At 41.9% G+C, this 25,036-nt stretch overlaps 1 protein-coding gene across 1 annotated transcript; it reads right to left on the bottom strand.

Moving 5' to 3' along the window:
* Positions 1 to 231: 231 nt before the first annotated feature.
* On the bottom strand, positions 232 to 22,116 carry LOC135537818 (aryl hydrocarbon receptor nuclear translocator 2-like; the record flags this gene model as incomplete). The annotated part of the gene is made up of 7 exons (XM_064963834.1): positions 21,790 to 22,116; positions 18,264 to 18,377; positions 7,731 to 7,778; positions 6,265 to 6,315; positions 1,356 to 1,569; positions 1,018 to 1,050; positions 232 to 445 (listed from the first exon to the last, which is right to left on the bottom strand). Coding segments are annotated over exons 2-7 (607 nt in total), but the record flags the coding sequence as incomplete, so codon positions are not given.
* Between the last annotated feature and the right edge of the window lie 2,920 nt (positions 22,117 to 25,036).

The following is a 25,036-nucleotide window of genomic DNA, read 5'->3' as shown; positions in this document are numbered from 1 at the left end:
GCTTTCACTAGGGAATATCAATGTATATAGCAGGATTCCTGAACAGTACTGCGAACCAACATAGCTTTCACTAGGGAATATCAATGTATATAGCAGGATTCCTGAACAGTACTGCGAACCAACATAGCTTTCACTAGGGAATATCAATGTATATAGCAGGATTCCTGAACAGTACTGCGAACCAACATAGCTTTCACTAGGGAATATTAATGTATATAGCAGTATTCCTACCTGTCATGGAATTCTCTGAGGTGCTGAGCTGTTCCCGCAGCTTGTCCACGTCGTCAGGATGCACCTGCTCATACAGCGTGCTGCCAAACCACTCCGACTGCGGGTGGTTGAGCACCGGTGTCACCGAGTCAGACACGTAGATCACACGACCCGTCTCCGCGGCGACCACAAACAGGAAGCCGTCGGCCGCCTCCAGGATGAGGTGTTTCAACTCCTATTAGACGAGAGGAGAAAAGAGAAACAGAACACACACCCGTGTGTGACGGCAGAGCAGAAACACACGTCACAGTAAAGATGAGGGATATGCAGTATTGATTGACATACCATTGGTGAAAATCCGGGACAAACAGACACACACGCCAAGGGCAGAGGCAGGGGACATGACAGACAGCCTGCAAAAGCTTTATTTATTTCAAATTGATAAGATCAATATGCTGACAGGAAATTGTGTCAGCGGATATCATTTGTAGAGCTGCACAGATGTGCAGACCCAACGTACAGAACCCAAATGCAGAGTCAAAGAGAATAGAACAAAACCAGTTCATAGACTCACCTTTTCAGTTTGGCTTTGTACTAGTTTATTTATGTACTTTTTTTTCATCTCTAATTCCTATGTGTTTGTATTCATTTTGATCATATTATGCTGCTTTTATTGCCTTTTATGTTACTTTGTCTTTTTATTGTTTACTTTTTAATGACTGTTATTACTATTTTATTATGTACAGCACCTTGAGTTGCGGTCTCTGTATGAAATGTGCTATACAAATAAAGTTGTTTTATTATTACCTGTTTGCTGAGGAGGAGGGTTTGTAGACCCTGCTAAATTACTCACACAGACACACACACACACGCAAAACGCACACACACACAGATACGCGCACATCAGCCCCCATGACCAACCCACCCACAAAACACACACACATTGGTCGTGTTCCAGGCCGACTACATTGCAGTCATTGCATGGCATCAACCAATGGTCGTGTGCCATTTCATCGACAGCGCAGTTGGGTTATCAGATTGCGATATCATACGATGCAGTTAGCTTAAACACTTTGTGAGATCTGGTAGTTGTCTGCACTGTAGTCAGCCTGGAACGCGGCCATCGTCACCCCCACCTATAATACCTGTTCGGTCAGGAAGGAGGGCTTGTACGCCCCGTCAGTGGACGTGTTCCCGGTCCCTCTCATGGACTTCATGTGGGACACGGCCATGCGGAGGATAGTCAGTTTGTCTGGCTTGCGGGCCAGAGCGCTGCAGGTGGGCACCATGTCCGACAGCTCCGTGATGTACTGGGTCATCTTGTTACGGCGACGCCGCTCTATCTCGCTGTGGTTCTCTCTGGAACAGAGAGGAGGATTTAGACACATAGGGGAGGCGTCGTGGTCGTCACTGGTTGGCCACGGTGGACAGGATATAAATGTAAACATCATTTCTTATCTTAAAATTCACAAATCAGTGAAAAGTATGGAACAGACAGAAGGGGTCTTTGAGGCTGTACTGTGGGCCAATTTGGTGTGTGTTTGTGCATTTGTTTTAGCATTGATGTGTATGCACCATAACCCTAAACTCAATTCTGATTTCATGATAATGCAGTTTTTTTTCTAACATGAGCATCCAGTGACAACCATCTGCATATACCAGTGTTTCCCCTAGCGGTGCTTAGGCAGGACGGGCTGCCTACAAAATCATTCGCCTCCATTGGTTTGAATTGGAACTTTCGGTGTTAAAAGCTTAGTATGTTAGTTTTGATACAGTAAGGTAAACTCCAGTGAACCGACTTCAAACTTGGTTGTTCAACACCTACCTATGGCTGGATACACACTTTTACTTAAACTGAATTCATTGCCAGCCATTCGTGGAGATAGGAGTACGTGCACGTACTCTAAGAACCATAATACTCTGTACTAGAGAAGACTAAAGGGAAGTTAGGAGAAGAGAAGTTATTCAGTTGCTTTTCAGTGTTTGAGTTTGTCTTCTGAGGACATAAAGAACATACAGGGATTAAAGAACACAGCAAACCAGAACACAATCTCTGAGCTACGGATAGACAGGCCCTCAATTGCTATGTTCATTTATTTGATCATGAACGTCATGTGTGAATAACATACATTACCTTCAGAAAGTATTCACACCCCTTGACTTTTACAACATTTTGTTGTTACAAAGTGGGATTAAAATGAATTTAATTGTAATGTTTTTCAAAGATCTAGACAAAATACTTGGTAAGGTCAAAAATGTGTAAAATAAAACACTAATATATCTTACTTAGATAAGTATTCAACCCAAATGAGTCAATACAAGTCTTTCTGGGTAAACCTCGCAGAGCTTTCTACACCTGGATTGTGAAACATTTGCCCAAGTTCTTCAAGCTCTGTCAAATTGGTTGTTGATCATTGCTAGACAACCATTTTGAGGTCTTACCATAGATTTTCAAGCAGATTTAAGTGAAAACTAACTCAGCCACTCAGGAACATTCACTGTCTTCTTGGTAAGCAACTCCATTGTAAATGTGGCCTTGTGTTTTAGGTTACTGTCCTTCTGAAAGTTGAATTTCTCTCCCAGTGTCTGTTGGAAAGGAGACTTAACTAGGTTTTCCTCTAGGATTTTGGCTGTACTTAGCTCCATTCAATACATTTTTTTATCCTGAAAAATTCCATAGTCCTTAACAATTACAAGCATACCCATAACATGATGCAGCCACTACTATGCTTGAAAATATGGAGTGGTACTCAGTAATGTGTTGTATTGGATTTGCCCCAAACGTGACACTTTGTTTGCAGGACACAAAGTGAATTGCTTTGCTGAATACAGGATGCATGTTTTTGAATATTTGCATTCTGTACAGGCTTCCTTCTTTTCACTCTGTCAATTAGGTTAGTATTGTGGAGTAACTGCAATGTTGTTGATCCATCCTCAGTTTTAAAATAACTGTTTTAAAAAGTCACCATTGGCCTAATGGTGAAATCCCTGAGCGGTTTCCTTCCTCTCTGGCAACTGAGTTAGGAAGGACGCCTGTGTCTTTGTAGTGACTGGGTGTATTGATATACCATCTAAAGTGTAATGAATAACTCCACCACGCCCAAAGGAATTTTCAATATCTAATTAATTTTTTTACCCATGTACCAATAGATGCCCTTCTTTGCTAGGCATTGGAAAACCTGTGGTCTTGTGGTTGAATCTGTGTTTGAAATTCATGTCTCGACTGAGGGACCTTACAGAAAATTGTATGTGTGGGGTACAGAGGTAGTCATTCCAAAATCATGTTAACCTCACTAGGGTAGGGGGCACTATTTTCACCTCCGGATGAAAAATGTGCCCAAAGTAAACTGCCTGCTACTCTAGGGTATGCATATAATTAGTAGATTTGGATAGGAAACACTCCAAAGTTTCTAGAACTGTTAAAATAATGTATGTGAGTATAACAGAACTGAAATGGCAGGCGAAAACCTGAGGAAAATCTACCCAGGAAGTGCCATTATTTTGAAATGGCTGTTTTTCCAATGAAAGCCTATCCACCTTTTAAAGGGATAGGACCCAGATTCCGTTCTCTATGGCTTCCACTTGTTGTGAATAGTCTTTAGACATTGTTTCAGGCTTTTATTCTAATGTCCCAAATAGGTGAGGTTTCCATACAAGCCCTTTTTGAGTCAGCACTAACTGAATAGGGTGAGGTTTCCATACAAGCCCTTTTTGAGTCAGCACTAACTGAATAGGTGAGGTTTCCATACAAGCCCTTTTTGAGTCAGCACTAACTGAATAGGGTGAGGTTTCCATACAAGCCCTTTTTGAGTCAGCACTAACTGAATAGGGTGAGGTTTCCATACAAGCAGTCAGCACTAACTGAATAGGTGAGGTTTCCATACAAGCCCTTTTTGAGTCAGCACTAACTGAATAGGGTGAGGTTTCCATTTTTTGAGTCAGCACTAACTGAATAGGGAGCTTTGGGACATCCTTCATTTCCATAGCAGGTCTGGTGGCATAAATACATTATGAAGATGAATGATGAATAAAACGTCAGATTAATAAATTGACAATTTTGAAAAGTAGGTTTGTATTCAGAGTTACTAATATAAACTAGGGGAGCTTGATTGATTTTTGATTTGGTATGATTTACTTGAAGTCCCTGGGCATTTAGGCTTTCCATCTGAAATCCCTGGGAATTTAGGCTTTCCATCTGAAATCCCTGGGCATTTAGGCTTTCCATCTGAAATCTCTGGGCATTTAGGCTTTCCTTCTGAAATCTCTGGGCATTTAAGCTTTCCATCTGAAATCCCTGGGCATTTAGGCATCTGAAATCCCTGGGCATTTAGGCTTTCCATCTGAAATCCCTGGGCATTTAGGCTTTCCATCTGAAATCCCTGGGCATTTAGGCTTTCCATCTGAAATCCCTGGGCATTTAGGCTTTCCATCTGAAATCCCTGGGCATTTAGGCTTTAGGCTTTCCATTTAAAGTCCCTGGGCATTCAGGCTTACCTTTTGACTGTATTCTATCCAAGTCTCCACATCTCTGTGGGTCAAATTCACTCAGCGCTTGGCTGCACTGTTTGAAATTAAGTTTACACCTGATATTTCCATTAACTTCTTCGATATAGGTGGCGCTCTTTTAATTTTGGGATAAAAAAACGTTCCCGTTTTAAACAAGATATTTTGTCACGAAAAGATCCTCGACTATGCATATAATTGACAGCTTTGGAAAGAAAACACTGACGTTTCCAAAACTGCAAAGATATTGTCTGTGAGTGCCCCAGAACTAATGCTACAGGCGAAACCAAGATGAAATTTCATACAGGAAATGCCCCAGATTTTGAATGCGCTGTGTTCCAATGTCTCCTTATATGGCTGTGAATGCGCCAGGAATGAGCCTATGACTTTCTGTCATTTCCCCAAGGTGTCTGCAGCATTGTGACGTATTTGTAGGCATATCATTTGAAGATTGACCATAAGAGACTACATTTACCAGGTGTCCGCTTGGTGTCCTCCGTCGAAATTATTGCGCAATCTCCAGCTGCGTCCACTTTTCCATTAGGTTCAGAGGAGAAAGGCAACTGCCACAAATGATTTATCATCAAATAGATATATATATATATTTTTTTTACCTTTATTTAACCAGGCAAGTCAGTTAAGAACAAATTCTTATTTTCAATGACAGCCTGGGAACAGTGGGTTAACTGCCTGTTCAGGGGCAGAATGACAGATTTGTACCTTGTCAGCTCGGGGGTTTGAACTCGCAACCTTCCGGTTACGAGTCCAACGCTCTAACCACTAGGCTACCCTGCCGCCCCAATATGTGAAAAACACCTTGAGGATTGATTCTAAACAACGTTTGCCATGTTTCTGTCGATATTATGGAGTTAATTTGGAAAAAAGTTTGGCGTTGTAATGACTGAATTTTCGTTCTTTTTTCTTAGCCAAACGTGATGAACAAAACAGAGCGATTTCTCCTACACAAATAATCTTTTTGGAAAAACTGAACATTTGCTATCTAACTGAGAGTCTCCTCATTGAAAACATCCGAAGTTCTTCAAAGGTAAATTATTTTATTTGAATGATTTCTTGTTTTTGTGAAAATGTTGCCTGCTGAATGCTAGGCTTAATGCTATGCTAGCTATCAATACTCTTACACAAATGCTTGTGTAGCTATGGTTGAAAAGCATATTTTGAAAATCTGAGATGACAGTGTTGTTAACAAAAGGCGAAGCTTGTGAGCCAATATATTTATTTCATTTCATTTGTGATTTTCATGAATAGTTAACGTTGCGTTATGCTAATGAGCTTGAGGCTATGATTACGCTCCCGGATACGGGATTGCTCGACACTAGAGGTTAAGGAATGAAAGACAACTGTAAAAACATCCCTTTTATCCATGCTTAACAGTTAGTGTTTAAAAACAAATGCATGTAGTGGTTTATTCACTGGTGAAAAGAGCAGGTGTAACCTGACACCGCTGTAAACGTTAGGTAAGTGTTTTAGTCAAGCCCTGGGAGGTGGGGTGAGTCAGTGAAATCCTATGGAGCTCTAGCAGGCCAGGCCTACCTGGCATATCTCTCCTTATCATCACCAGGTATCTGATCATCATCATCATACCTAGAGAGAGGAGCAGAGAAGAAACACAGCATGTAACACCTGGGACACCACTCGCTGAGACGCAAACACCTGAACACAGTAGCATGACCACGGTAGCCTGAACAGTAGAATGATAACCATAGTCTAAACACGCCTGAGAACAGTAGAATGATAACCATAGTCTAAACACGGTAGCCTGAACACAGTAGCCTGAGAACAGTAGCCTAACACAGTAGAATGATAACCATAGTCTAAACACGGTAGCCTGACCACACTAACACAGTAGCCTGACACAGTAGACTGATAACCATTGTCTAAACACAGTAGCTTGAGAACAGTAGACTGAGAACAGTAGACTGAGAACAGTAGCCTAACACAGACTGATAACCATAGTCTAAACACGGTAGCCTGAACACACCCTGAACACGGTAGCCTGAACACACCCTAACACAGTAACCTGAACATGGTAGCCTGAATATGGGATAACACATGTACAATTAGAATGATACACATGCTATTTATGGGATTTAAAAAGTGTGAGATATTTTGATGAGAGCAACATCACAGGACAGGTAATGGGTGTAACAGCAGAAAATGGGCATGCGTTGTATTAAGTGGCTGTAAAAGTGCTAACTATTCCCTATGTAGTGCACAACTTTTGACCAGAGCCCTATGGGATCGGTACTCTCTGGCCTCTAAGAAGGCCTCACTAGAGTGGACTAGACAGGGGAGAGAACCTGGTAAATAGGACTTCCTGTGGCCTGGTAAGGTATGGAGTAACAAGAGACGTTCAGAAGGTGTGTGAGAACACTTTGTATAATAAACTGTGGCATGCTGGATGTCTGCAACAAAGCCCACTATTTATCAATGTGGCATTTTTGGTCAAAGGGCTCTGGTTGTTTGGTAGGCTCTTCTCATCAATTTTAAAATGAGAGAGTTAGTAATGTGGTAGAGGTAGTAGTGTGTTTCTCAGTATATACAACATGCTGTTGTAGTTTATCTTCTCCCCAGCAGAGGGCATTGTCTCCACTCCACTAACAGAGACCACTGCTGCCAGAGAACTCTGGATAAATCTGAGAGATCACAGAAGAGGAAAAACCACACGTTGGAGAAAAACAACACGTGAGAGAATGCCTGTGGGTGGAACGACAGCTGAAGCTGCTTTTGAGGAACAAAAAAACGTTTAACAGATCAAAAATGTTAAAACGCTTGAAAATATGAAACAATGGGTTTGGTAAATGTGATTGAATGTCCATAGCAATAAGATGACAACAAGGAATGATTGTACAAAATATGGAATTCTGTATAATAAACACTCATAGCAACAACTTCAAGTCTAGAACTTGACTGCTTCTCATAGAAAGAGTAATTTGTTATAACAATGAGTGATACTTATTACATGGAAATATCAGTGGGCCATCGTTCACTGTTCTCACCTTGAAAATTTACTGGGTCCTTCCCCATCCTCGTCATCAAAGTCCATCCTGCAATCAAAGACCAAAACAGTTACTCATCTAGTCTAGGGTGTGTGTGTGTGTGTGTGTGTGTGCAAACTGTCCATATGTGTGTGTTGCCATTGTTTTATGGCTGTATGCTTATATTTTCCTGCAGAGGGAAATTAGCTTGACAGCCAAATCATTCTAGCTTTCTAATCCAGTGGACACAAAATATAAAAAATATCAAACAGACGAGCTACCACAATGAGAATGCTCATTTCCTCCTCTGTTCCTCCTGAACAATGAGAATGCTCATTTCCTCCTCTGTTCCTCCTGAACAATGAGAATGCTCATTTCCTCCTCTGTTCCTCCTGAACAATGAGAATGCTCATTTCCTCCTCTGTTCCCCCTGAACAATGAGAATGCTAATTTCCTCCTCTGTTCCCCCTGAACAATGAGAATGCTCATTTCCTCATCTGTCCCTCCTGAACAATGAGAATGCTCATTTCCTCCTCTGTTCCTCCTGAACAATGAGAATGCTCATTTCCTCCTCTGTTCCTCCTGAACAATGAGAATGCTCATTTCCTCCTCTGTTCCTCCTGAACAATGAGAATGCTCATTTCCTCCTCTGTTCCTCCTGAACAATGAGAATGCTCATTTCCTCCCCTGTTCCTCCTGAACAATTAGAATGCTTATTTCCTCCCCTGTTCCTCCTGAACAATTAGAATGCTTATTTCAACAATTTCCTTTCCTCCCCTGTTCCTCCTGAACAATTAGAATGCTCCCTCCTCCTGAACAATTAGAATGCTTATTTCCTCCTCTGTTCCTCCTGATTATAATGCTCATTTCCTCCCCTGTTCTCCTGATTTCCTCCCCTGTTCCTCCTGAACAATTATAATGCTTATTTCCTCCCCTGTTCCTCCTGAACAATTAGAATTGTCACACCCTGACCATAGTTTATTTGTATGTTTCTATGTTTTGGTTGGTCAGGGTGTGATCTGAGTGGGCATTCTATGTTGGATGTCTTGTTTGTCTATTTCTATGTATGGCCTGATATGGTTCTCAATCAGGGGCAGGTGTTAGTCATTGTCTCTGATTGGGAACCATATTTAGGTAGCCTGGGTTTCACTGTGTGTTTGTGGGTGATTGTTCCTGTCTCTGTGTTTTGCACCAGACAGGGCTGTTTTCGTATGTTTGTTATTTTGTTAGTTTAATCGTGCATAGTTTCCTTATTAAATAAAATGAATCACAACTACGCTGCATTTTGGTCCGCTCCTCTTTCCCACAACGAAAGCCGTGACAAGAATGCTTATTTCCTCCCCTGTTCCTCCTGAACAATGAGAATGCTCATTTCCTCCCCTGTTCCTAATGAACAATGAGAATGCTTATTTCCTCCCATGTTCCTAATGAATGATGAGAATGCTTATTTCCTCCCTGAACAATGAGAATGCTCATTTCCTCCCCTGTTCCTAATGAACAATGAGAATGCTTATTTCCTCCCCTGTTCCTCCTGAACAATGAGAATGCTCATTTCCTCCCATGTTCCTAATGAACGATGAGAATGCTTATTTCCTCCCATGTTCCTAATGAATGATGAGAATGCTTATTTCCTCCTCCTGAACAATGAGAATGCTTATTTCCTCCCATGTTCCTAATGAATGATGAGAATGCTTATTTCCTCCTGAACAATGAGAATGCTTATTTCCTCCCATGTTCCTAATGAATGATGAGAATGCTTATTTCCTCCCATGTTCCTAATGAATGATGAGAATGCTTATTTCCTCCCCTGTTCCTCCTGAACAATGAGAATGCTTATTTCCTCCCATGTTCCTAATGAATGATGAGAATGCTTATTTCCTCCCATGTTCCTCCTGAACAATGAGAATGCTTATTTCCTCCCCTGTTCCTCCTGAACAATGAGAATGCTTATTTCCTCCCATGTTCCTCCTGAACAATGAGAATGCTTATTTCCTCCCATGTTCCTAATGAATGATGAGAATGCTTATTTCCTCCCAATGAGAATGTTCCTCCTGAACAATGAGAATGCTTATTTCCTCCCAATGTTCCTCCTGAACAATGAGAATGCTTATTTCCTCCCATGTTCCTAATGAATGATGAGAATGCTTATTTCCTCCCATGTTCCTAATGAATGTTCCTCCTGAACAATGAGAATGCTTATTTCCTCCTGTTCCTCCTGAACAATGAGAATGCTTATTTCCTCCCATGTTCCTAATGAATGATGAGAATGCTTATTTCCTCCCAATGTTCCTCCTGAACAATGAGAATGCTTATTTCCTCCCAATGAGCATGTTCCTCCTGAACAATGAGAATGCTTATTTCCTCCTGAACAATGAGAATGCTTATTTCCTCCCAACGAGAATGTTCCTCCTGAACAATGAGAATGCTTATTTCCTCCCCTGTTCCTCCTGAACAATGAGAATGCTTATTTCCTCCCCTGTTCCTCCTGAACAATGAGAATGCTTATTTCCTCCCCTGTTCCTCCTGAACAATGAGAATGCTTATTTCCTCCCCTGTTCCTCCTGAACAATGAGAATGCTTATTTCCTCCCATGTTCCTAATGAATGAGAATGCTTATTTCCTCCTGAACAATGAGAATGCTTATTTCCTCCCCTGTTCCTCCTGAACAATGAGAATGCTTATCCTGTTCCTCCTGAACAATGAGAATGCTTATTTCCTCCTGAACAAGGAGAATGCTTATTTCCTCCTGAACAATGAGAATGCTTATTTCCTCCCATGTTCCTCCTGAACAATGAGAATGCTTATTTCCTCCTGAACAATGAGAATGCTTATTTCCTCCTGAACAATGAGAATGCTTATTTCCTCCTGACATTTATGCTTATTTCCTCCTGAACAATGAGAATGCTTATTTCACCTTCTGACCTCAGTGAACAATGAGCATGCTTATTTCCTCCTGAACAGGGAGAATGCTTATTTCCTCCCATTCCTCCTGAACAATGACAATCTACTTATTTCCTCCCCTGTTCAAGGACCTGGTGCAACAACAACAGAAATTGTGAAATGCATAGTCACTGCCAAACAGATAAATGAATCAATTTCCTCTGCGTCCCTTGACACTAAGATCGAGTCTCAAATGGCACACTTTGCCCCTACAGTGCACCACTTTTGGGCCCTGCAGTCGACATGAAAACACTACAACTCAACTTCACTGAGACATTTGATGAAAGAGTATCAGAAAGAGCATTAAAGACCTTAAGTTACGGCCACATTTCTGAGGAGTCTTTTCTTATACAGCATTTGAGTACATTTCAAGGTTGCTTTTCACACAACATGTGTGTCAAGAAACAACGGATCATGAGAAGAAATCAAACCTTTAAAGCCTTACTGTTTTAGTGAAGTGAGTCAACACACTGAACGGACAAACACAGATTTTCACCTTGTCAGCTTGGGGGAACCAATCTTGCAACCTTACAGTTAACTAGATAACTAGTCCAACGTTGCATTGCACTCCACGAGGAGCCTGCCTGTTACGCGAATGCAGTAGAAGCCAAGGTAAGTTGCTAGCCAGCATTAAACTTATCTTATAAAAAACAATCAATCAATCATAATCACTAGTTATAACTACACATGGTTGATGAAGTTAATAGTTTATCTAGCGTGTCCTGCGTTGCATATAATCGATGCAACGCTGGGGGATTATTTAACAAAAGCGCATTTGCGAAAAAAGCACAATCGTTGGACGACTGAACCTAACCATAAACATCAACGCCTTTCTTAAAATCAATACACAGAAGTATATATTTTTAAACCTGCATATTTAGCTAAAAGAAATCCAGGTTAGCAGGCAATATTAACCAGGTGAAATTGTGTCATTTCTCTTGCGTTCATTGCACGCAGAGTCAGGGTAAACCTGCCAGAGGCAGCCTGGCTCATTGAACTAATTTGCCATAATTTTACGGAATTATGACATAACATTTAAGGTTGTGCAATGTAACAAGAATATTTAGACTTAGGGATGCCAAATGTTTGATAAAATACTGAACGGTTCCGTATTTCACTGAAAGAATAAACGTTTTGTTTTCGAAATGATAGTTTCCGGATTCGACCACATTAATGACCAAAGGCTCGTATTTCTGTGTGTTACTATGTTATAATTAAGTCTATGATTTGATAGAGCAGTCTGACTGAGCGATGGTAGGCAGCAGCAGGCTCGTAAGCATTCATTCAAACAGCACTTTTGTGCGTTTTGCCAGCAGCTCTTTGCAAGCACAGTGCTGTTTATGACTTCAAGCCTATCAGCCTAATGGCTGGTGTAACCGATGTGAAATGGCTAGCTAGTTAGCTGGGTGTGCGCTAATACTGTTTCAAACGTCTCTCGCTCTGAGACTTGGAGTAGCTATTCCCCTTGCTCGACAAGGGCTGCGGCTTTTGTGGAGCGATGGGTAACGCTGCTTCGAGGGTGGCTGTTGTCGATGTGTTCCTGGTTCGAGCCCAGGTAGGGGCGAGGAGAGGGACGGAAGCTATACTGTTACACTGGCAATACTATAGTGCCTATAAGAACATCCAATAGTCAAAGGTATATGAAATACAAATGGTATAGAGAGAAATAGTCCTATAAATACTATATTAACTTCAACTAAAACCTCTTATCTTGGAATATTGAAGTCTCATGTTAAAAGGAACCACCAACTTTCATATGTTCTCATGTTCTGAGCAAGGAACTCAAACATTAGCTTTTTTACATGGCACATGTTGCACGTGAACTTCTCCAACACTTTGTTTTTGCATTATTTAAACCAAATTGAACATGTTTCATTATTTATTTGAGGCTCAATTGATTTTTATTGATGTATTATATTAAGTTAAAATAAGTGTTCATTCAGTATTGTTGTAATTGTCATTATTACAAATACATTTTAAAAATATGGCAGATTAATCGGTATCGTCTTTTTTTGGTCTTGATACAGCGATCTGTTGATAACAGATAAGCTTTGTTGTGTGTGTGTGTGTGTGTGTGTGTGTGTGTGTGTGTGTGTGTGTGTGTGTGTGTGTGTGTGTGTGTGTGTGTGCGTCAAAGCAATGTACACCAGTACATTTCACTTAATCTGATGACTGATAAGCTAGAGCATATATGACTGAGATTGTGAATGATTCTTAGGCTCGACTGAATTCAGCCTCCGGTCGAGTTCGCACCTGATGACGGACCAAGATACAGTTAAACAGAGGGCCAGTTACTGTTATAACTGAGGTATAAAGGAACACAGTCACTGAATAGTGTCATGAGGTGAGTGCTGAGTAACTACAGCCTTCACCTTAATGCTATAGTCTGTGATAATATTCTTCTCTGCCACTCATTCTTCTGGTAATAGTAGAAGTGACTGATGAGTATTTGTCTGTCTCTGTATTCCTAAGTATCACTCTGTCTGCCTCTCTGTATTCCTAAGTATCACTCTGTCTGCTCGTCTGTCTGTCTCTGTATTTCTAAGTATCACTCTGCTTGTCTGTCTGTCTCTGTATTCCTAAGTATCACTCTGTCTGTCTCTGTATTCCTAAGTATCACTCTGTCTGTCTCTGTATTCTGTATTCCTAAGTATCACTCTGTCTGCTCGTCTGTCTCTCTGTATTCCTAAGTATCACTCTGTCTGCTCGTCTGTCTGTCTCTGTATTCCTAAGTATCACTCTGTCTGCTCGTCTGTCTCTCTGTATTCTAAGTATCACTCTGTCTGCTTGTCTGTCTCTCTGTATTCTAAGTATCACTGTCTGTTGTCTGTCTCTCTGTATTCTAAGTATCACTGTCTGCTTGTCTGTCTCTCTGTATTCTAAGTATCACTCTGTCTGCTTGTCTGTCTGTCTCTGTCTGTCACATGCAGTCCCTCAGTAGTGTGGCTTTCCCCATTCAATGGTTCTTTCTCAACTCTTTCCTCGATTCCCCGCGTCCTCTCTCCTTGCCTCCTTCTCAAAACGCATTGGAGGAGAGAAGGTCTCAGGGGAGGGACCTCAGATCTCCTCCAGTTATAGAGAGGTGAGTAACCAAGGAAACCAGGAAATAGAAAACAACTACACAGACTAACATGTCACAGCGTAGTATGCAGGCTTATGTCTGATTGGAGAGGTAATGTTGTACGCATGGTTATGTCTGATAGGAGAGGTAATGCAGTATGCACAGTTATGCCTGATACAAGAGGTAATGCACTATGCATGGTTATGTCTGCTAGTAGAGCTAATGTACTATGCACAGTTATATCTGATAGTAGAGGTAATGCAGTATGCACGGTTATGTCTGATAGTAGAGGTAATGCCGTATGCATGGTTATTTGTGATATTAAAGGTAATGTACTATGCATGGTTATGCGTGATATTAAAGGTAATGCAGTATGCATAGTTATGTCTGATACAAGAGGTAATGCACTATGCATGGTTATGTCTGCTAGTAGAGCTAATGTACTATGCACAGTTATATCTGATAGTAGAGGTAATGCAGTATGCACGGTTATGTCTGATAGTAGAGGTAATGCAGTATGCATGGTTATTTGTGATATTAAAGGTAATGCAGTATGCATGGTTATTTGTGATATTAAAGGTAATGTACTATGCATGGTTATGCGTGATATTATAGGTAATGCACTATGCATGGTTATGCATGTTAATAATGGTAATGCACCATGCATGGTTATGCGTGATATTAAAGGTAATGCAGTATGCATGGTTATTTGTGATATTAAAGGTAATGTACTATGCATGGTTATGCGTGATATTAAAGGTAATGCAGTATGCATGGCTATATCTGATAGTAGAGGTAATGCAGTATGCACGGTAATGTCTGATAGTAGAGGTAATGCAGTATGCACGGTTATGCGTGATATTAAAAGTAATGCACTATGCATGGTTATGCGTGATATTATAGGTAATGCACTATGCATGGTTATGCATGTTAATAATGGTAATGCACCATGCATGGTTATGCGTGATATTAAAGGTAATGCAGTATGCATGGTTATGCCTGATACCAGAAGTAATGCAGTATGCACAGTTATGCCTGATACAAGAGGTAATGCACTATGCATGGTTATGTCTGCTAGTAGAGCTAATGTACTATGCACAGTTATATCTGATAGTAGAGGTAATGCAGTATGCACGGTTATGTCTGATAGTAGAGGTAATGCAGTATGCATGGTTATTTGTGATATTAAAGGTAATGTACTATGCATGGTTATGCGTGATATTAAAGGTAATGCAGTATGCATGGTTATGTCTGATACAAGAGGTAATGCACTATGCATGGTTATGTCTGCTAGTAGAGCTAATGTACTATGCACAGTTATATCTGATAGTAGAGGTAATGCAGTATGCACGGTTATGTGATATTAAAGGTAATGCTATGCATGGTTATGTCTGATACAAGGGTAATGCACTATGCATGGTTATGTCTGTGTATAATTAATGCACAGTAATGTATATGCATGGTTATGCACAGTGATATTGATAAGGTAATGCAGTATGCATGGCTATATCTGATAGTAGAGGTAATGCAGTATGCACGGTTATGTCTGATAGTAGAGGTAATGCAGTATGCACGGTTATGCGTGATATTAAAAGTAATGCACTATGCATGGTTATGCGTGATATTATAGGTAATGCACTATGCATGGTTATGCATGTTAATAATGGTAATGCACCATGCATGGTTATGCGTGATATTAAAGGTAATGCACCATGCCCGGTTGTGTGATGAGGCAATGCACTATGCATGGTTATGCGTGATATTAAAGGTAATGCATGCTATGCATGCTTTGTGTGATAGTGCACTATGCATGGTTATGCATGATATTAAAGGTAATGCAGTATGCATGGTTATGTGATACCAGAGGTAATGCACACAGTGCATGGTTATGCAGTGATATTAAAGGTAATGCAGTATGCATGGTTGTGCTTGATATTAAAGGCAATGCACCATGCATGGTCATGCGTGATATTAAAGGTAATGCAGTATGCACAGTTATGCCTGATACAAGAGGTAATGCAGTATGCATGGTTATGTCTGATAGTAGAGGTAATGCACTATGCATGGTTATGCTTGATATTAAAGGCAATGCACTATGCATGGTTATGTGTGATATTAAAGGTAATGCAGTATGCATGGTTATGCGTGATATTAAAGGTAATGCACGATGCATGGTCATGCATGACATTAAAGGTAATGCACTATGCATGGTTATGCGTGATATTAAAGGTAATGCAGTATGCATGGTTGTGTGATAGTAGATGTAATGCACTATGCATGGTTATGTGCATGGTTATGATAATAATGGTAATGCACTATGTGATATTAAAGGTAATGCACTATGCATGGTTATGTCTGCTAGTAGAGCTAATGTACTATGCATGGTTGTGTGATAGTAGAGGTAATGCACCATGCATGGTTATGCAGTATGCATAGTAGAGGTAATGAAGTATGCATGGCTATGTCTGATAGTAGAGGTAATGCACTATGCATGGTTATGCGTGATAGTAGAGGTAATGAAGTATGCATGGCTATGTCTGATAGTAGAGGTAATGCACTATGCATGGTTATGCGTGATAGTAGAGGTAACACAGTATACATACAGCATGCTTCCACCGAGCACAAGCATCAAGCCTATCTCAGTGAAAATTGAGGATCATTACTCTGTGTCAGTATGTGTTGCTGACCGTCTTCGTCAGGCTCCTACTGGAAATGACATGTCTCCAGTTTTTCTATCCACAGACATTCATGTAAGGAGTAAATAAAAGATGCCCTAGACGGGTCCATGTTGTGTTCCGTGTCATGTCGAGTTGCCATATTGCCTGGATGGCTTTGGCTTTTATTTCTTCATGTTGGTGTAAGCTAGATGTAGAATGGATACAGTGCATTCGGAAAGTATTCAAACCCCTTGACTTTTACACATTTTGTTACGGCCTTACTCTAAAATAGAAAACAGAAATACCTTATGTACATAAGCATTCAGACCCTTTGCTAGGAGTCATAAAATTGAGCTCAGGCACATGTTTTCCATTGATCATCTTTGAGATGTTTCTACAACTTGATTGGTAAATTCAAATGATTGGACATGATTTGGAAAGGCCAGACCTGTCTATATAAGTTCCCACAGTTGACAGTGCATGTCAGAGAAGAAACCAAGCCATGAGGTCGAAGGTATTGTCCGTAGAGCTTCGAGACAGGATTGTGTGGAGGCACCGATCTGGGGAAGGGTACAAAATAATTCTGCAGCATTGAAGGGCCCCAAGAACACAGTGGCCTCCATCTTTCTTAAATGGAAGACGTTTAGAACCACCAAGACTCTTCCTAGAGCTGGCCGCCCGGCTAAATTGAGCAACCGGGGGAGAAGGGCCTTGGTCAGGGAGGTGACCAAGAACCCTCTGTGGAGATGGCAGAACCTTCCAGAAGGACAACCATCTCTGCATCTTCTACCAATCAGGCCTTTATGGTAGAATGGCCAGACGGGAGCCACTCCTCAGTAAAAGGCACCGGATAGCCTGCTTGGAGTTTGCCGAATGGCACCTAAAGACTCAAATCATGAGAAACAAGATTAAACCCTTTGGCCTTAAGTGTCACGTCTAGAGGAAACCTGGCACCATCCCTACAGTGAAGTATGGTGGTGGCAGCATCATGCTGTAGGGATGTTTTTCAGCAGCAGGGACTGGGATATTAGTCAGCATCGAGGGAAAGATGAACGGAACAAAGTACTGAGAGATCCTTCATGAAAACCTGTTACAGAGCGCTCAAGACCTCAGACTGGGGCGAAGTTTCACCTTCCAACAGGACAATGACACTAAGAACACAGCCAAGACAACGCAGGAGTGGCTTTGGGACAAGGCTCTGAATGTCCTTGAGTGGCCCAGCTAGAGCCCGGACTTGAACCTGATCTAACATCTCTGGAAAGACCTGAAAATAGCTGTGCAGCGACGCTCTCCATCCAACCTGTTTTTGCTTTGTCATTATGGGGTATTGTGTGTAGATTGATGAGGGGGGAAAACACAATTTAATCCATTTTAGAATAAGGCTGTAATGTAACAAAATGTGGAAAAGGTAAAGGGGTCTGAATACCTTCCGAATGCACTGTATGTTGTTGTATAGGCAGAATGCCAGGGCATGGGGTAAATATGTCCTGATTTCACCCCGGGGTTAACGTACCGTGGAATACTCCCGAAATCTTCTGTTCCCTCTGTCTTCGACCTGGGAGTGTTTTTTTAATCATACATGCAGCTATATGAGATTACTGTTTGCTTTTTTCGGTGGCACTATGTCAAACTATCATACATTGTATATCTCTGGCGTGTTACTCTGTCCTGCTAATAAAGCTCGTTTGAAATTCAACATTGGAATATTGGCCTGTGTGCTTGCTCTGTGTTTTTGTTATCCATGCCTGAAGTTCTGCTCATTGGAATAATGAAGCAATTCTATTAATATTTGGTCCTGGGATAAACCTGGAATACTCTTGATATACTGGTGTAATACTCCTGGAACACCAGTGGAATAGCCTTGTGGGTCAAACGCAGATATCAAATAGTACTCACCCTCCGGATCTCCTCTTGCCCCCGCGGCCCGGCATGGCTCCGCCCATCCTCACTTGGCCCGCCCCCACCACCGCCCCGGCATAGTAACGGGCCCCGGCAACTCACTGCCCATCTCTGGAACAGAGGGCAGAGAAAGGTACCACATGAGGACATGGCATTAGACAGTGTGACATTGTGACTGTATTACAGCTGCATTAATATTACCCTGAAAGCGTGGACATGGCCATGTGGTACCTGAACCTCCACAAGAACATGCCATGGTGGCTCTTCTGCTGTTTTCAATGGAGCCAAAATCCAGCCTGTTTTAGGACACAGAAAGACTGAATATGGCGCTCCGTGTCGTGCTGGGTGGTGAGCTGAAGCACATTGCGTGCCAAATCACAATTTCTCTCTCTGTGCCTTTCCTTCTCCCAGGCCTACCAACTCACCCCCCTCTCTCTCTGGTCTACTCATTCACTCCATCAGCCAGATGTTATGGATATGCTAAACAAACCCCTTCTCTGCCCCAGTGCTTCCAGCAGTTCTGTTAATATTTGATACAAGCTAACGTTTCCCCTCTCCTCTCCCCCCCTTTCCTATCCTTCCCTCTCTGTCTCCTTCACGAGCTTCTACTTTTCTCTGTCTTGGAAAACCCCCAGCTGCAATGCAGACCCCAGCAAAGAAACAACCAACTAATTCATTCATTCATGAAGTAGCCTAGAGGTATGTAAACAACACTTCAACTCATACATGCATAATAACTAGTGCTCAGGAGGTGGCAGCCAGACATAGCATGGCATACTGTGGTTCTAGGTGAGAACACAGTGTCTGCCTACAGGAGGCTAGGGCTGGAGAGGACAGCCTGGACACACAGCGTCTGCCTACAGGAGGCTATGGCTGGAGAGGACAGCCTGGACACACAGCGTCTGGCTACAGGAGACTAGGGCTGGAGAGGACAGCCTGGACACAGTGTCATGCTACAGGAGGCTAGGGCTGGAGAGGACAGCCTGGACACACAGCGTCTGCCTACAGGAGGCTAGGGCTGGAGAGGACAGCCTGGACACACAGCGTCTGCCTACAGGAGGCTAGGGCTGGAGAGGACAGCCTGGACACACAGCGTCTGCCTACAGGAGGCTAGGGCTGGAGAGGACAGCCTGGACACACAGCGTCTGCCTACAGGAGGCTAGGGCTGGAGAGGACAGCCTGGACACACAGCGTCTGCCTACAGGAGGCTAGGGCTGGAGAGGACAGCCTGGACACACAGCGTCTGCCTACAGGAGGCTAGGGCTGGAGAGGACAGCCTGGACACACAGCGTCTGGCTACAGGAGGCTAGGGCTGGAGGAGGGACAGCCTGGACACACAGCGTCTGCCTACAGGAGGCTATGGCTGGAGAGGACAGCCTGGACACACAGCGTCTGCCTACAGGAGGCTAGGGCTGGAGAGGACAGACAGGACACACAGCATCTGGCTACAGGAGGCTAGGGCTGGAGAGGACAGCCTGGACACACAGCGTCTGCCTACAGGAGGCTAGGGCTGGAGAGGACAGACAGGACACACAGCATCTGGCTACAGGAGGCTAGGGCTGGAGAGGACAGCCTGGACACACAGCGTCTGCCTACAGGAGGCTAGGGCTGGAGAGGACAGACAGGACACACAGCGTCTGGCTACAGGAGGCTAGGGCTGGAGAGGACAGCCTGGACACACAGCGTCTGCCTACAGGAGGCTAGGGCTGGAGAGGACAGACAGGACACACAGCATCTGGCTACAGGAGGCTTGGGCTGGAGAGGACAGCCAGGGTTTCTCCTATCATTACTTAGGAGCAGCGCCACCATGCATTCCCTGTGTAGCTTCTTCAATCCACCCAAAGACATCATAATATCACTGGCTCTCACAACAAAACACAACAAACATGGATTATAGCCTATCGCATAATCTGACAAATAGGTTTGTTACTGGGATAAGAGGAGATTAATGCATTGTGTAATCTGGCTTTAATGAAAAATAATGCTCTTTGGTAAATACATTTTTTTTTTAAATGCAATGCTTTTAGATTCGTGGGAAGTAGTTAAGTGTACTCTTCAGGAGAAATTAAATATTATTGGAATGCAACCCAGGTAATAATCAGTTGATTGTTCATTCTGTTCCATGCTTCTCTTCACATGGCAACTCTATATGCAGCCACGGTGCTGTTAACACCCCATATCCAATGAGAGAGAGGCCTGCTGTTGTGGTTATTATTGGAAATGACAGTAAAATCGAAGCTGTATTTCTAAAATGTTTTTGGCAGTAGAACAGTTAGTTTCAATAATCAGTTAACGTTACTGTATACAAAAGACATCAGGCCTAGGCTAAACAGAGCAAATAGAACTGGAGTGAATGCACATTAGGAAACGTAAGATTTAGGCCTATTTTTAGAGTAGTATTTTTCAACACACAAGGCTCAGGCTACATTCCATAGCCTACACATAATTTGATGACGAGCAGCAATTCAGCAACGTGTATATAAACCATTGTTTGCCTTCCTCTAAATGTTTTGCTTCTATTTCAATACCAAACTTGTATCATTGCCCCGAATTGATTATATTAATAAGAGCGCCAGCGATATAATTGCACCTCCGCTAAGGATGCATTGCAGCCTAGTGCTTCCGTAATACAGTAAAAATCTAACAACAAAAGTGTATGCTGTGTGTACGTTTATTTGCTCAGTAACAATTTAACAACGTAATGATTACATTACAGCAACAATGTAATTAACGCCTTTGTGACTGTCATTACATGACAACTAGAGCTTCAAGGTTCAAACACAGGCATATAAAGGTAGTTTTACTGGTCATGCAAATAAGACTAGCTCGGCCACTAGGTTACTATTTAGGCCGTTCACTAAAAACTTTAACTTCTTCCTCAAATAACACCGAGTAAAGAAAGCCAGGCTACAGTGTTGTTAGCGCCTAGCAAGCTGCAGATTTCATCTAGCTAATGACTGTCGAATCAACCGGCGATGGAGAGGGACCAACAAATCGCTGTCACTGACACCAGTGACAAACGTCGAAATGACTCGACTCAAATTGCCCGAGTTAACGTCGATAGGCCAAGGGCTCGGTATGCAAAATAACCTTTGTATCGTGAGGGGGACTGGCTATACGGTGAAATCAGAGCACGTAGCAGCAGCTAACTAGCTGCCTGTTGGATTGAGGCAAAACGCAACCAGCATCTCATTTTGCGTGCAGATAATACATACAATACATTAAAAAGCTTCTGCCCCTATTATAGGCTGTTTGTGTGTAAATAATGGACGTATGTTCACGCTATAAGGAAGAAAACGCGTTTCTAGGTGTACAGAAAGTGTTTTGAGGCTGCGATAGCTTCGTGGGGGAAGGGGATGCTGTGGAGAGCTTGAGCTCTGTGAGCCTGACGTCGGCGTCTGCAGCTAAGCGCCGCTTTCCATTCCGGTAAATGTCAAAAATAGATTTGACATTTTAAAGATATAAATCACCATTAAACCCCCCACTGTTTTTGTTTTTTCCTTAAGATAAAATCGCGACTTACCCGATGGATTGACCGCGGCGGGAGTTGCCATGTTGCCTCAATAGAAAAACAAGATGCAGCTATGAAAATGACGCACAATACGGCTCGAGAGCCCCGGGAGAGACAATCCGCTCAGTGGTTTGGCACACGAGCTCTCGGTTCAGCCACCTATAGCCTCACATGCATTCGGTCGAAATACAAATAAGTCACGAATATCAACAATAAAGGCCCTGTTATTTCGGGTTCGCTTGGCCCGATGAAGTCAATGGTATTTTATAAATTCGTTCTTTCAGACTGAAAAATGCAAGATGTCTGAAAGGTGTCTAAACACCGCGAGACTTCACTTGAATTAATTGTGTTGCCTCTATCTTTGCTTTGAGTCAAATTAAGCTTTGAAAGATGAAAAGTCAGTTTATGCCAGTGAGATAGAGTAGCCTAACATCCTTTGCCAGTAATCACTTGTTGAATCGTGGTCCTATCTTTCATATAGAATAGAACAGCCCAATCAAGTAGGCTAAAATGTAATCCCAAATCGGCCAAATGTTTGCTTTGTAAGCATTTATGGCGCTTCAACAGCACTCACTTTGTAAAATACTTAGTGTTTTTCACCATTGTATCATTGTCAAACTATGAGATGGAAACGAGAACTAGCTACATGTGTTTGATGTGAAGATCAATCCACTTGAGATGCATAGAGGACATGACTTCCAATGTCACAGATCATTTTAAATGGATGAATCCACAGGGCATTGTTTCTGAATCTGCACAAACCAGCAAGATTCTGGGAGTTCGAGATGTAAAATCTAGGCTGTTCTCAAGATTACACACATCCTGATTTAACTCACAATAGTTGCTTTTTTTTCAATGTACGTTTTCATTTTTTCAATAGGGTTATATTTGCAATTTGATGTGCAAAATGCAACACAAGTGAAGACAGCGGAAAGATAATTTACTCCACAAGAGATAAAATGAAGGTAAACTTGGGTGTAGGTTTCAGATTTCTCTGTAGGCCTAATCTAGGACTGAGTTACACATAGTTACTGTGTTACACCAATCATTTCAGACTACATATAATCACAGATGGTATCTGTGACCACTATGTTGATTGTAGGCCTATTCCCATTTCAAACTTAACCCCGGCCTGGAGTCTAAACCGGGGGGGGCAACTGTTCTCCTGCCCTTTTTTAGGAACAAACTACTTCAATATACATATACTTCTATAAATGTTTTAAACTAGCACACTAATACTTTCCTGGTTTAAACTAACCTGTTGCAAGTGTCTGCAGCTCTGTGCCTGTATCATTAAAGAATACACCCCCCAACTCATCTCTCTCTAGATTACATTTCAAGTTTTCCTCTCCATTACGTGCACTGAGTGCACAAAACATTAGGAACACCTGCTCTTTCCATGGCATAGACTGGCCAGGTGAAAACTATGATCCGTTATTGATGTCACTTGTTAAATCCACTTCAATCAGTGTAGATAAAGGGGAGGAGACAGGTTAAAGAAGGATTTTGAAATCTTGAGACAATTGAGAAAGGATTCTGCATGTGCCATTCAAAAGGTGAATTGGCAAGACAAAATAATGAAGTGCCTTTGAATGGGGTATGGTAGTAGGTACCAGGCGCACCATTGTGAGTGTGTCAAGAACTGCAACACTGATGGGTTTTTCATGCTCAACAGTTTCCCGTGTCTATCAGGAATGGTCCACCACCTAAAGGCCATCCAGCCAACTTGAACCAACAGTGGGAAGCATTGAAGTCAACATGGGCCTGCATCCCTGTGGAACATTTTCAACACCTTGTAGGGTCCATGCACCAACGAACCGAGGCTGTTCTGAGGGCAAACGGGGGTGAAACTCAATATTAGGAAGATGTTCCTAATTTTTTGTAGACTCATTGTAGTACCATTGCAAAGTTTAAAATGGAATATTTTTTCCACATTCATTCCAATATATTTGTGTGGTCAGTCATGTTTACAGTATGACATTGTGTGTTAAGAAGACACTGAACAGTCATGTTTACAGTATGACATTGTGTGTTAAGAAGACACTGAACAGTCATGTTTACAGTATGACATTGTGTGTTAAGAAGACACTGAACAGTCATGTTTACAGTATGACATTGACACTGAACAGTCATGTTTACAGTATGACATTGTGTGTTAAGAAGACACTGAACAGTCATGTTTACAGTATGACATTGTGTGTTAAGAAGACACTGAACAGTCATGTTTACAGTATGACATTGTGTGTTAAGAAGAACACTGAACAGTCATGTTTACAGTATGACATTGTGTGTTAAGAAGACACTGAACAGTCATGTTTACAGTATGACATTGTGTGTTAAGAAGACACTGAACAGTCATGTTTACAGTATGACATTGTGTGTTAAGAAGACACTGAACAGTCATGTGTGTTAAGAAGACACTGAACAGTCATGTTTACAGTATGACATTGTGTGTTAAGAAGACACTGAACAGTCATGTTTACAGTATGACATTGTGTGTTAAGAAGACACTGAACATGCCTTTAGAGGAAATGTAAAAATGTCTCGGTCCACTATAAACCACTGAAAGGAAATGCCGATTTGTATCAACAATGTACAACATGACATAAAACATTTACTTTCAAAAGTGCAAACATGTAGTTTGGATTCCACATAGCACCTGCAGGGCTAGAGTTGACCTTTACTGGGGTATTGGAGAAGGTTAAGCCCTCTACTTGTAGTTTCTCAGATGGTGGGGGGAAAAATGTAATACAGAAAACTTACAGTGATTTATAAAAAGAAATGTATTCTACTAGCTAACTACCATTACCTTGAGAAACTAATGCAGTACAATACTTTTCATAGCAACATATTTGTCTTGTTGCATAGCTGTGCAGAATGTCATTTAAAGAGACCAATTCCTAAGAAAGGATCATTTTCAAAGTAAAAGTTATGCCAGAGGATAAAGTCTGACAGCATTGATTGTGCAATGATTTTGTTGTCAACCAGTGGATGGGTTACTGCAGTGTGTAGCCTATGTATTGTATATATTTACTCATCAATTGACTTAATTCAAAGCCCCCAGAGAAATATACCTCAAATGTATAGGCCTTACTGCAGTTAAACATCGCCAATGCAAATAATCTGATTATTACTGTAGCTGCTTTGTTATAAGATCTCATTTGTATGTGGCTGGCCTGGGGGATTCTCATTGGCTGTCAACAAACCCCCTTCATTGTTTTTTTTCCGTTCACAGTAAGCAGGCACTGTTGCTGTGTTT

The sequence above is a fragment of the Oncorhynchus masou genome, unplaced genomic scaffold (assembly GCF_036934945.1).
Source record: "Oncorhynchus masou masou isolate Uvic2021 unplaced genomic scaffold, UVic_Omas_1.1 unplaced_scaffold_845, whole genome shotgun sequence".
In the NCBI taxonomy this organism is placed as follows: domain Eukaryota; kingdom Metazoa; phylum Chordata; class Actinopteri; order Salmoniformes; family Salmonidae; genus Oncorhynchus; species Oncorhynchus masou.
This window is presented reverse-complemented; position numbering and strand designations above follow the sequence as displayed.